We start from the raw sequence: 13,432 nt of genomic DNA, 5'->3' as shown, positions 1-13,432 counted from the left end.
AAACTTTTCAATCATGATTTCATAGAAGAGTGAGCTAATACTATGTAGAGGCAGAGTGTAATTCTAGAAATCCCTGAAAATGAATTTATAGCTCTTGTTTTTCTTCTCAAGAAGCAAAAATAGGGTTTGACACTCACAGATGAAGTGGCCATAATATTACCCTCTTTGAATGATCTTTGTGTCATCTCTGGGTCTTAATGAAAATATGAACTACCTGGTCTTCATGCCTAGCTGGATGTGTCATGGGTGAGCACAGCCCTGAGACTCGGTCTAGGCTATAGTCTGGAGCTTCCTGCCTGTAGATGCCAAAGATGAGGCTTGAAATGGGGAAGAGCATGTGCTAATGTTCAGAATCTAGTGGACAGATAGACTTCCTGTCTTTATTTCAACACAACCGTATCCTGTCCACACTTTGTGTTTCCGGCCTTATCTCCTAAAACTATCAAGACAGATATCAGGCGTCTCTCAGACGGCATGAATGTGGTCTTCTGGAGGCTTTCAGCTTACGGGAGGTCACTAACTTCCCTCTCCTTTCAAAAGAAAGGCAAGAGTATGTAGTTGTTTGATGAGAATTAGAGCCCACTTGGTAGGAATAGTATCAACTCAGATCTCCTAGCCCTTACGTGTACATTGTGTCATTTGACCCTTGTGATAATCCTTTAGACTTATCCATGTGTGCAGTGCATCCATGCATCTAGCAAATATTAAAGGAAAAATTGAAACCATAAAATGTGATTCATCAATTTCCCAACTTAAGCAAGTGTTCTTTTTCGCACGGTCCTTGAGCTTTGGATCTTGTGTATGATGAATGTTTTTGAGTTGGCTTTGTTTCATTTCACATTAAACAGAAACATTTTCTTTGTTTTCACATCCCTCTCACAACTTTTAATGGCTACTTAATATTCCATGGGAGGAATGCAATAACTTTTACTTTTTTAAAAGTCGTTTTTTGTTCTTGGCCTTTTGTATAAAACAGGTAATGTTGTAGTAAACCTCTTTACGCATCTAGCTGGGTATCTTTGACCAGATCACTTTCTTAAGCTATATTCCCAAAAGTGATGTTGCACTTGTTGATGGGGAGGTTTGCTTACTTTGCCTGCATTCATTCATGCCAGACTCCCAACTGCACTAAGAGGTAGATGCTATTACCCTCATTTTACAGATGGGGAACCAAAAGCACAGACAGAGAAATTAACTTGCCTAAGTCACAGAGCCAAGAAGTTGTGTTACTGGGACTATAGCCAAGGTAATCTGGGTCTTCCAAGGTCCCTGTCCATAGCTGCCCTGCTGTACCGGGAGCAAACTTGTCTTTCTGGGTGAGGTAAGCTTATGGGAGAGTGCAGGACACATGCCTGTAGTGCCTGAGGAGGCCGGCCATGCCTTCCCCGGCCCCCAAAGCACAAGGTTCTATGTAGGCCACTGAGCATATGGCTCTTGGAGGCAGATCAGATCTGCTGTTGATGAAATTGCCTGATGCTGCAAACGAACTCTTTCCAGGGGAAGGAACATGCCACGGTTTGCGGAAAGAGCACATTTCCAATGTACTGCATGCAGTGAGAGCCTCTGAAGCTTGTCCTGGATCCCCAAGTGGCCTTGCATTTTTGTTCTGATCTTATTTTTAAAAATGTGCATCTGCAACAGTGCACACTTACTTCTATGGGGACAGTGGCAATTTCTGCTGGCTCTGAAGTTCGAGGGATGGTCATTCTCACTCTCTTTTGTGTTTGCTCCAGGTGGACTTAGCAGTTTTAAGCAGAACCATGAAAACCTCTGTGACAACTCCCTCCAGCTCCAGGAGTGCCGGGAGGTGGGGGGCGGTGCGTCTGCAGCCTCGAGCATGCTACCTCAGTCCATCCCCACCACCCCTGACATCGAGAATGCAGAGCTGACGCCCATCTTGCCCTTCCTGTTCCTTGGCAACGAGCAGGATGCTCAGGACCTGGACACGATGCAGCGGCTGAACATAGGCTACGTCATCAACGTCACCACTCACCTGCCCCTCTACCACTATGAGAAAGGCCTGTTCAACTACAAACGGCTGCCGGCCACCGACAGCAACAAGCAGAACCTGCGGCAGTACTTCGAGGAGGCTTTTGAGTTCATCGGTAACTATCTCCCATGGGGGCCTCTCATCCTCCACCTTCCTTTCCCCTCCAGCTTTTGCTTTGAGATCAAGGCCAGGGTTTATGCTGGCCTTGCAGAAAGCCTGCCCTGGGGTGTTTCCAGGCTCTTCAGAGTCACAGCCCACTGAATGCATGGGAGCCACTGGGATGGGTGTAGAGGAACAGTGATTCGGTTTGGTGCTGAAACCCATGTCCCTCTAGCTCTCATGAGAAGGAGGGAAGGGATGAGTGTGGATGTGTTATGTCTCGGAATTTCAAAAGAAGTGATAGAGAGGAAGGCACTGGAGGCCAGAGCTGGCGCTGGGGCTATCTGGTCTATTCCATGTGTGTCGGAGCCTTGCAAGAAGTAAACTGCAGTGAAGACACCACCTCCAAACTCACCCACGCCTCCTCCTCCTTGGGTTGAATTAATTTGCGGTTGGTATGGCTTCTTTACACGAGGTTGAAGCCAAGGTGGCATTTGCTGGAAGGCTGCCCCTAAAGAAGGTTTTTCAGTAAAATGGTGCTTAGTGAACATCGTGACCTGTCACATCAGCACAGAGGAGGCAGGAGTGGAGGGCTGAGTTGTTTTTCGCTTCCACCTGCTTTGTGTCCGGTCTTCAACACTGGGTAGCAGAAGGGCATGAGTGTGAGCATTAGCGAGGTGGTACTAGATTTCCTAAGACTTGCCCCAAACTCGCTGAAGTAGGAAAGGTCAGGTTGTGTAGCCTGAGCAGTTCCCAGGGAGGGGAATCCTAAAAACAGCAGACTTTAATCTCCGGGAGGAAGGAGCCACCAGCCGAGCCCTAAACCTAATGCCAACTTTTGCTGCTTCTATATAGCCTTGGACTGTTTTAAGGCTCAAGTTATCATTTAAGGGAACACCTGGCACTTAGCAGACACTCAACAATTTTTTCAAGTGACTCCAACCTTTGTTACCACAAGAAGGTGATCCAGTACTTTTCCTAAATATTGTAGCAGGTCGTTACTGGCCTCTGTCCCAGGAAGAATGCACTCATGTTTGGTGTTCCTTTATCCGAAAAACGCCTTGGGTCTGATAGATTTGCTGTAGAGTTGGCAGTTCTGGTCATGTCACCTGGCTGTTTTCCTTGCTAATTAATTGTGCCTTCAGTGCGGGATCATGGACTATTACTATTCAATCTGGAAGGAAATTCTGAGTGGTCTCTGAACTCGGAAAAATAAAATGACTCCTCCGAGATTGTAAGAATTTTAGTGTCAAAGAAGGGAGCAAGAGTGAAATAAGTCAATCGGAGAAGGACAAATATTATATGGTCTCATTCATTTGGGGAATATAAAAAATAGTGAAAGGGAATAAAGGAGAAAGGAGAAAAAATGAGTGGGAAATATCAGAAAGGGAGACAGAACATGAGAGACTCCTAACTCTGGGAAACGAATTAGGGGTGGTGGAAGGGGAGGTGGGCGGGGGGTGGGGGTGACTGGGTGGCGGGCACTGAGGGGGGCACTTGATGGGATGAGCACTAGGTGTTATTCTATATGTTGGCAAATTGAACACCAGTAAAAAATAAATTTATAAATACATACATACATACATACATACATATATACCAAAAAAACAAAACAAAACAAAACAAAAAAAACAAAGAAGGGAGCTCAAAACCCAAAGAATCCAAGGCTCTTGACTCTGAGGCCTCTCTACAACATGTTGGGCTAACATTTCCAATGCTCTGATAGTTCCCGAATGGCAATGCTTGTGGATTCAAAGACACTTTAGATTCTTTATTAATAATATTTGAATCAAACCTTGGGCCCCGAAGAAGAAATATTTGTCACCAGGTAGATGAGGAACTTTCTGGTTGATATATGATGTTATAACTGCAATTTTATCTGACTTGATTCCAGCTGGGGGAAGTTCAGAGATTGTTTTCCATTTAATGAGTAGCATCAGACATGCTTGTCCCAACAGGATTTCAAGCAAGGCACCTGCATTCCTTGTAGGTTATTCAGGCTTATCTGATTTTTTAAAAGGAAAAGCAAACAAATAACAAATAGCAGTTAACCTGAAGAACAATTCGGCATCACAGCCTGCATAGGTGCAATTTGATTTTTGTTGTTTTCTTATTAGATAAACTGAAATTGTATAGTCTGACTTTAGGGGAGACAGCAGCTTTTGGAACCATAATGATGTTCACTGAGGGTCTAATATAAACTAAGCAGAGCGTATGTTTAGGGCCTAAATGTGCCAATGTATTTATTCCCGAATTGGATGATATTATTCCCATGTTCCCTGAGCCTTGTTAGTGAGTATTACTCCCATTGTGCAGACAGGGGGGTTGAAGCTCGGGGGAGTTGGGTGACTCACATGGAGTTACTCATCTAGCGTGTAGTAGAAGCAATAGTCAAACCTAGCACTTTGCAGCTCATCTTTCTGCCACCATGCCTGCCAGTCTTGGTGTGGAGGTCAATAAATAGTGTGTGCTGAAGAGAACAAATTGCAAAAGGGAAACACTTCCTTCAAATACTATTATCTATGAGAAGTAAGCTTAATTCATAGATTTTTAAGATGGAATTTTGCATGATGCTTCTTTTCTTGGTCCACTGCTGGGTAGCCAATAGAAGTAGTTTAAGTTAGGGGCACCTACCTGGCTCAGTTGGAAAAGCGTGCAACTCTTGATCTCGAGACTATGAGTTCAAGCCCCACATTGGGTGTAGAGATTACTTAAAATAAATAAATAAACTAAAAAAAAAAAAAAAAAGGTTTAAGTTAGATCACTCCTCCTTACTCCCTTTCTCTATTCTTTGTCTAATTGGCATTTTTTCAGGACTGCTTTCTTAGGATGCCTTTGAGTCTAGAAGTGTCATTAAGAATCCATTTAGGCAGTGCCCACAAGCTACTCTCCTGAGCTTCTAATATATCTGAAAAGTATATCCAGGGTTGCTTCTTTCAATGGCTCTGATTTCTGGGCCATCACTAGAATTCCTCCTTCTTTGTCATCATCACCATGTTGGAACAGCATTCATGGATACGGGGTGCAGGTGGGGGGGGTTGGACAGTTCAGATGTAGGTGATGCCTTCTGCCTGAGCACTGCACGTCTGTAGCTACATTTGCAACAGTAGGCTTTTCTGGTGAGAAGCCAAACATAGCAACTTTCTGGTTGGGTTCTGTTTCTTTAACCTGAGAGTTTAGTAAGACTGAAATCCTTATCCATTTAATACCAGTTCCTGATACAGAGAAATTCTATAATAGAAAGGAAGAAATGTTTGTTTCTCTATCCCAGCTGGGACAGACATTGTTAACAACACTAGTTTTGATAAGCTGCACAATTTAGGATTTGGAATTATCATCCTTAATCAAAAAGGTCTACTTCATCGGTGGCTCGCTTAACATGCAACGTAACTGTGTTGTAGCTCTGGCTGCAGTTAGTTGCCATCACCTGTTAACTGTTAACTGTGGTTTCTTCACCTCGTCCTCTCTTTAAAGGTAGAAATGTAAACTCTTATTCATGCTAATATTGCTTTTAGCCAGTTCTGGAGGTTGGTTGCAGCATAGATCTACACAATTAACTTGTCAATTATACTTCATTGTAAAGCCATTTGAATTTATTTATTTTTTTCTCTCTACAAAATATAGTGTTGTCAAGTCGGGGTCAAAGCTAATCGCTCTTTTTCCATGTCTTTCTTCTTTCCTGCACCTCTTGGCTTTCTCCCTTTTCCCAGAGGAAGCTCACCAGTGTGGGAAAGGGCTTCTCATTCATTGCCAGGCCGGGGTGTCCCGCTCTGCCACCATCGTCATCGCGTACTTGATGAAGCACACTCGGATGACCATGACTGATGCTTATAAATTTGTCAAAGGCAAACGACCAATTATTTCCCCAAACCTTAACTTCATGGGGCAATTACTGGAGTTTGAGGAAGACCTGAACAACGGTGTGACACCGCGAATCCTTACACCAAAGCTGATGGGCGTGGAAACGGTCGTCTGACAAAAGTCTGGATGGAAAGGATTACTGGTCTCCATTAAGAGATGAAGAGAAAGAAGGATGGATTCTTTCTTTTCTTTTTCTTTCTTTCTTTTCTTTTTTTTTTTAGATGGGGGTAAAGTTTGTGAATGGAAACAAAACTTGTTTAAAAAAACTTTTTATTTTTAACAAGTGTGAGAAGAATTTATCTTTTGATGCCATTGAGATTTACTTCCCATGAACTGATAAAGCAGGGAGGCTAAAAGAATAATTTTTTTAAGCCAACAATAAAAATATAACAAAACTTGTTTCTTCCCCCTTTTCCTTTTAAGCTATTTGTAGAGTTTATGATTAAATAGTCTGTGCAGGTTCATAGACCGAAGATACTACAACTTAAACAAATTAAAAAGAACCAAAAGTAAGAGACAGAAAAGGCATTGAATCACGAAGGCCCGAGAGCTGCCTGGGCCATCCACACAGGAAACAAAAACCCAACCAAACCAAGCCCTGTTGTGCTCACTGGTGCAAAGAGAAAATCAGGGCAGCTTAAGTGGTCTAAGAACCCTTCGCATTCTTTAAAGAGACAAAAGATACTGTTGATTTTGTGTGTTTCATACTCTGGATTATTTTTCCCCCCTCTTTGGGTTTAAGAGATTTTTTTTTTTTTTGAAATAGCAAGGAACTGACCATTATACCATATGCCTTCACTGGCTTCTTGTGCAATAATACAGTGTTTTGAGTGTGCAAACAAGTTAGAGCTGGCAGCCGGATAATAGACAAGTAGTGCAAATTTGCCAGCTTGGAGATTGAAAGGAATTCAATAAAAAATCAATTACTTTCCTTCCCACCTTTTTTCCTTTTTTTTTTTTTTTTTTGGTTTTGATTCTGGTTACAGTGCCATAAACCTTGTTACATATGTATATCAGAATGTAAAAAAAAAAAAAAAAAAAAAAAAAAGACAAAAATTTATTTAAAAATATTTTTCGCAAAAAAACAAAAACAACAACAACTTGACGTGTTTCTGTTGATTGTGTAAAAATTTATTTTCATTATATAAATGAAACTCATTTTGGGATGTGTCTTTTTTCCTCCTCTTTTCTTCAGTCCAGGGACAAGCATCTCTTACCTCTGGTAACTTGTATATGTAACATAATATACACATGTTTTTATGGGGGGAAAGAGAAAATACATATTTTGAGAAAGGGAAAATATTCTCTGTTCCCAGTGTGAAGCAGAGAGAATTAGCAAGGAAACCAAATTGCCCCGGTTATCAATCTGCCCAATCATCATCCCCTCTGCTCTCACAGCCCTCTACCCTCTCCTGCAAATGGAATTCCTTCTGCCTCAGGAGAACCTCAGGTGAAGTCACCTTAGAGGTAGGAGGGAGGTTCTAGCCCAGCCTTTGGGCCCTGGGGAACAGGTCACTGCCAGACTGATTGGTTAGAATTCCGTGGACTTTCCAGCAGCCCTCTAATAATTATTTGTGACCATCTGCCATTTAAATGGGTCTTGACGATCCCTCCCCTGCCCCCTTGCCACTCCCCTTGCCACTTGCTCACTTGACATCTTTGGGAACGTGTACCTCGGAGAGTGCAAGGCAGCACATTGCTATTTCCTACTCTTTTGCCAGCAAATTGAACTCAGCTCCAGTTCCTATCACACTTGGTTAATATATAGCTAGTGTTTCATGGGTTCCCAATCCACAGAAAAGAGGGCGTGGGGATAGGGGAGGAACATGATCTCAATGTTTTCTACATTTTATTAAAATACATCTCTCGAGGGACTTGGCCATAGGGAAGAGTCACAGCAAACTGAAATTTGCCTGGGGTGAGTAACAGAATTGATGAGTTTGGGCACGTCCAGTTCTAGATGACTACGTTTGACATATTTTTGTGAACATTGCTTAGAAATATATGACAAAATATTTCTGACATTTATGTTTTTAAATAGCTTTTCTACTGGAAGTGAAAAAGAAAAATGAAGACTGAATTTTCACAGGAATTAACTGAGAGCTGTTTGAATTATTTTTATGACAATTAATCAGGTGAAAAGTTAATTTCTCTTACAGTGTTTTCTATTCTTCAGACTAACAAGTTCCTTGGTGCTAGAGTATTTTAAGAACTCAGGTTGTTATATAATTAGTGATTTAAAATACATGGTGATTTACTAGGCATTTCTTTTCATTTATTCTAGATCCAAACGTTAAATTTCTGATAGAGCGTAAGACTTTTCCTTTCCTTTCCTTTCCTTTCCTTTCCTTTCCTTTCCTTTCCTTTCCTTTCCTTTCCTTTCCTTTCCTTTCCTTTCATCTTTCCTTCTCTCTTTCTCTCTCTCTCTCTCTCTTTTAACAAAGCAAGGAGAGGAATCAGGACAGTTTCTGTTCTTTAGCTACATGGAAATGATTTATGCTTTTTGAACTTGATGATTTTGAGAGAAACACTGTCCTGGGGCAGACAGGAATCCTGCCAACCCGCATACCAAGAATTCTGAGAGAGACTCTGGTCTTTTTTGCTAATCTGTTTTGAGTCACTTAGCCTCTATTTCTTCATGAGGAATGTGAACCACTTCATGAAAATAAAATGGATTAACCAAGCTATTGCTCTAAAAACCAGACTCCCCAGGTTTCTGGGCCTTGCTAGGTGCCTTGGCTAACTGGGATATAATTGAATGTTGTCTACCTGAGAAAGCAGAGTGTCTAACTGACCATGCATCATTCCCAGCATCCAGCAGGGGTTGTTTTGTGCTGAATGAATGTAATGATTCAATAGAGTTAATCTGTTATATATAGATTCAGCAGATACAGCCAACACTGTTACCTTAAGTTGAACAGAACAACAGTTCCAGCTCCTCTCTATACATTTATTTCAACAGTTAATACTTTTCTACTCAGTGCATGTTAACCAGGATATGGAGCTCGCATTTCATTGAAGAGCTTGTGCTAGCTGCTTTTGGGTCAGGACAAGCAGGCGGGAGGTGGGGTAGGAAAGCTGACCAGTGGAGGAATGGACCAGGGGAAATATGAAAGAAGAGACATACACAAGCCAGCAATCACACGGTGACAGTAAATGAGGAAAGACGGCCTTCTGGAAAGGTAATAAAGTATGAGAAAGAGAAAATTGGAGGTTACAGTAAAACAAAAATGAAAAGCTCTATTAGAATAAAGAACCAGGACCTGAATCACACTTCAGAGGTGGACTAAGATAGAACACTGATAAATTGCTCTAAGTAGATCTTCTGGAACGAGCCAAATTGGCTAGAGATAAGCAATATGGCTTTCACCCTGCTTGTGAATGGGCTTTTTGTGGATAAACCACAACATATTATATTTATATTTTAGTTCCCCAACATATAATACCCAATCTCAGGAAATACATGTGGGTTGACGTTTGGTTTCAAGCTCTAATTGGAGGCAGTCATTATAGATGGATGTGAGCAGAAAATGAGTATTAAGCACTGGTTCCCAGAAGAATTGGCAAGAGTAAAGCATTTAGAAAAAACTGCCAAATTAAACGTGTCTTAGAAGACTTTCTGCCCCTCCAGAGGCGGCAGACTGTGCACGCCAGGCCTTTCTTTTGCCATCTCTGCGACAACACTCCAGTGTTTGGTGGAAGACACACGTATTGAGGTTTGATCAGAAGCAGAGGCACTGAGGGAGAGAAAATGAGTTTATTCTAGGGGTTAGACAAGTGTGGGTCTAGTGAAGTCATCGGGAGTATGTAGCCTCCATGTCTGACAATGGGCTGAAATCCCTGTAGGTCAGTGGAGTCAACAGTCAGGGAGAAACACTGGCCATTGAAGTGGAGGAAGGCAAAGAAGACGTGGAATTCGGAGGAAGATCTAGAACCTACATTTACCTTTTACCAACCTCAGGGATACAGGTGACTTTGGGGAAGGATCTAGTGCCCTTTGCCAGAACAAAGCTGTACTTGATGCAGGACTTGTGGCGCTGAAGGAGGAGTAATGCAGGAATCAGAGCCACTGCCGTAAGCCAAGGTGAGCCATCAGATCAATGAAACTGCGTGCTGGCTACCATATTGCCTGGTGCCCTCTTCACAGCATCGTGGTGGCTGTTTCACTTCCACCTGCCAAATCTCATATAAATTTCTCTTAAGGCTGACCTTAACCCAGTGTGAAACACCAAAGGGAAATGCAGTTTGCCATTTAGCTAAGTTGATACTGTATGAAACCACCGCACTCCATCCTTGCCAACTTGGCATCCACCCACACTTCTGTTAGCCATACATAACTACCAGGCAAAGACATCAGCAAGGGATGATTTGTCTCATAAGATGCAACTGTCACTTCTAGGTTGAAAACACACTGACCCTGTCTTTAAAAGAGGATACATAGCCCCATGCGTTGTGACTTTATCCATCTTTGGGTGAAGTTCTTTTATCCTCTGGTTGAGATCCACTCTGTCTTTGCTATCCTATAATTTAAATACTGAGATAAGGACATTATACATTGGATTAGGTTTGCCAAGAAGATGCGCTTTGGAAATTTTATTTACTTATTTATTTATTATTTATTTTTTATTTTTTTATTTTTTAGTCTCTGTGGTATTCCTTTTATTTTTTATTTTTTTATTGGAGTTCAATATTCCAACAATAACACCCAGTGCTCATCCCATCAAGTGCCCCCCTCAGTGCCCGTCACCCAGTCACCCCCACCCCCTGCCCACCTCCCCTTCCACCACCCCTATTTCATTTCCCAGAGTTAGGAGTATCTCATGTTCTGTCTCCCTTTCTGATATTTCCCACTCATTTTTCTCCTTTCCCCTTTATTCCCTTTCACTATTTTTTATATTCCCCAAATGAATGAGACCATATAATGTTTGTCCTTCTCCGATTGACTTATTTCACTCAGCATAATACCCTCCAGTTCCATCCACGTCGAAGCAAATGGTGGGTATTTGTCGTTTCTAATGGCTGAGGGATATTCCAGTGCATACATAGACCACATCTTCTTTATCCATTCAACCTCAGACCCCTTGTAAATGTGATCTTATTTGGAAATAGGATCTTTGCAGATGGAGTCAAGTTTTAAAGAGGTCGTATTGGGTTAGGCTAATCCAATTACTGCTGTCCTCACAAAAAGGGAAATTTGGACACACAAAAAGGAAAAAATGCCACAAGATGAGGGTGGTCGAGCTTGGAGAGAGTCATCCCAAACCAAGGAACACCAAAGCTTGCTGGGTTGTACCAGAAACTGAGAGAGGTTTGGAACAGATTGTTACCCAGAGCTTCCCAAAGGAGCTAAACCCGCTGATACCTTGACTTTGGACTTCTAGCCTTGACACTGTAAGAGGATAAATTCCTGTTGTTTTAAGCCACCCAGTTTGTGGGACTTTATTATGGTGGCCCAATGAAACTAAAAGAAATGGTAATCACCATTACCACAATTTATGTTCAATGGTACCTAGAAGAGGAAAAAAAAGGGGGGGGATTAACTAATATATAATCAAATATATTTTTATAGAAGAAATACTTATAACTCTTATCACCTTTCTACAACTGATCATGTGGTCATAGCTGGTTTTTTAAAAAGATTTTATGTACTTATTTCTCAGAGAGCAAGGGAGAGAGCGCACAAGCAGAGGGAGAGGTCGGGAGAGGGGGAAGTAGGCTCCCCACTGAGCAAGGAGCCTGATGCAGGGCTCAATCCCAGTGGCCTCATGACCTGAGTTGAAAGGAGTTTACTGACTGAGGCACCCAGGCATCCCACAGCTGATGTTTATAACTGCCTTCTTTCACTACCCATTCCATATACCCATTGTCCTCAGTAAGTACGTTACCTGGTCATGGTTTCTTTCCTATTAGGGTGACCTACATCTTCATCGTTGAAGATCTGAGCTTTTGGCAGTCCCACCTGCATAGAATTATTTTCCATTTGCTTCTGTTTCAGGACAGGAGAGTGGAAAATGTGCCCTTCATCCAGATACACTTCTTACTCCTATAGTCTATTAGTAATCCAGTTTCCCTCTGAGGGTCACAATTACCCCAGCCAGTTCAGTAACCCATGTCTGTTTGTTGGTGCTTTAGTATGAGGAGCCCAAGGCGATCAGCACAGTACCAACTTTCAGTTTAATGGAGCTATTGCTGGATCTTAGAGCAGAAACACCTGTCCCTTGGGAACTAAGCCTTCTAAACCAGCAGAACCCAAAGTTGCAAGGCAGGTAAAATAAATGTGGCAAGTGGATCATGAGAGGTAATGGTAAGAGGCACTTTTCCCATTTCCAGCCCTTGGTTTTGGGACCCATAATCCTGGATAAGGGAGGCACAGCAACGTATATTGGTTGATGATTTAGAGAATTTGCTGCACCTTGCAGGAACATTACCCCATTCCAAAAGAGTCTATTCATATAACACAGAAAGTGAATTGTCAAAAGGACCATTCCCCCACTTCAGAGTGAGGGATAACACAGCATGACTAGTGAATTCCATGAGCATGAGCTTGTTGCCACACTTCATTTGCTGCAAAATAAGTTCCTTGGCCAGCAGCAAAGCATTATGAAATACCATGATGGTAAATAAGACATAAGAATTCTCTAAGTCCACAGATACTGATTTTGACAAAAGGACTGCAGGCCAGGAAGGCAAATCCATATGAAGAGTAAGTTTCTATGGGGTGAGAATAAGAGTTCCCCTTCCATGATAGAAGTGGTCCAATGTAATTAACTCACCATCAGAGGCTGCCTGATTCTCTAGAAATGGTGCTATTTCAGGGGCTCAGTGTGGAGCTCTGCTGTCAGTGGGTTGGATACTCGGCAGTAGCTATCACCAGATCAGCCATGAGTAGGAATTCATATTGCTGAGTCTACACTTACTGTCCATCTTTGCCACCATGGCTACTTTGTTCATGATCCCATTGGTCAAAGACAGTCACTAAAGAAAGGGACTGACAGAGATCCACAGAATGTGTCGTCTTGACCACCATCAAGATCCTTCTGTGCTGAGTTTGAGCTTTATTGAGTATTCACATGGAACATTCTGTGCCCACTAAGACAGTTCCATTCCATCTACTTCTTCCCTAGACTTTATCACCAATGTTCCAGTCATGTTTCTTCTAAGTCCCTGATCATCCATCTGAACTTTTAGCCACTGCCCATGAAGCAATATGGATTCATACCTCTGGCTATCTTTTCTTTTAGACACAATGAACAACCAGAGGCATTTCTAGAATTTCTGCCCACTATGGAAATTCTCCTTCATTACTGTCCTCCTGGGCCACCCTGAAGTATAGTGGTAGTGATATAGCCATTCATTTTTGGATGATACGAAGATACTACATGAAACTTTCAAATCTTTTCTTTTGGGTCCACTGGTCACAGAGAAAATCCCATGAGGCCATAAATGTGACTTCCTGCAATAGAGGCCACAGGGATCTGGATC

At 42.1% G+C, this 13,432-nt stretch overlaps 1 protein-coding gene and 1 long non-coding RNA gene across 4 annotated transcripts in view; one reads left to right on the top strand and one right to left on the bottom strand.

The window, feature by feature from the left end:
- Positions 1–7,108, top strand: part of DUSP10 (dual specificity phosphatase 10) — a 38,085-nt gene extending 30,977 nt beyond the window's left edge. The window contains exons 3-4 of the mRNA XM_025420956.3: positions 1,734–2,105; positions 5,800–7,108. Coding sequence (XP_025276741.1) covers positions 1,734–2,105; positions 5,800–6,065 — 638 coding nt within the window. The 3' untranslated portion in view covers positions 6,066–7,108. The remainder of the gene's footprint in view (positions 1–1,733; positions 2,106–5,799) is intronic.
- Positions 3,841–12,984, bottom strand: LOC112643107 (uncharacterized). 3 transcript variants are annotated; one of them, XR_007409173.1, is made up of 5 exons: positions 12,724–12,984; positions 11,836–11,909; positions 11,313–11,459; positions 4,724–4,818; positions 3,841–4,094 (listed from the first exon to the last, which is right to left on the bottom strand). It is a non-coding gene; the product is annotated as an uncharacterized LOC112643107 (long non-coding RNA). The 3 variants fall into 3 exon arrangements; XR_007409174.1 differs by lacking the exon at positions 11,313–11,459; XR_003125630.3 differs by lacking the exons at positions 11,313–11,459; positions 11,836–11,909.
- Positions 12,985–13,432: the final 448 nt, after the last annotated feature.

This window comes from Canis lupus, chromosome 38 (genome assembly GCF_003254725.2).
Source record: "Canis lupus dingo isolate Sandy chromosome 38, ASM325472v2, whole genome shotgun sequence".
Taxonomy (NCBI): domain Eukaryota; kingdom Metazoa; phylum Chordata; class Mammalia; order Carnivora; family Canidae; genus Canis; species Canis lupus.
Note: the sequence above shows the minus strand (reverse complement) of the source record. Positions and strands in the feature narration are given on the sequence as shown.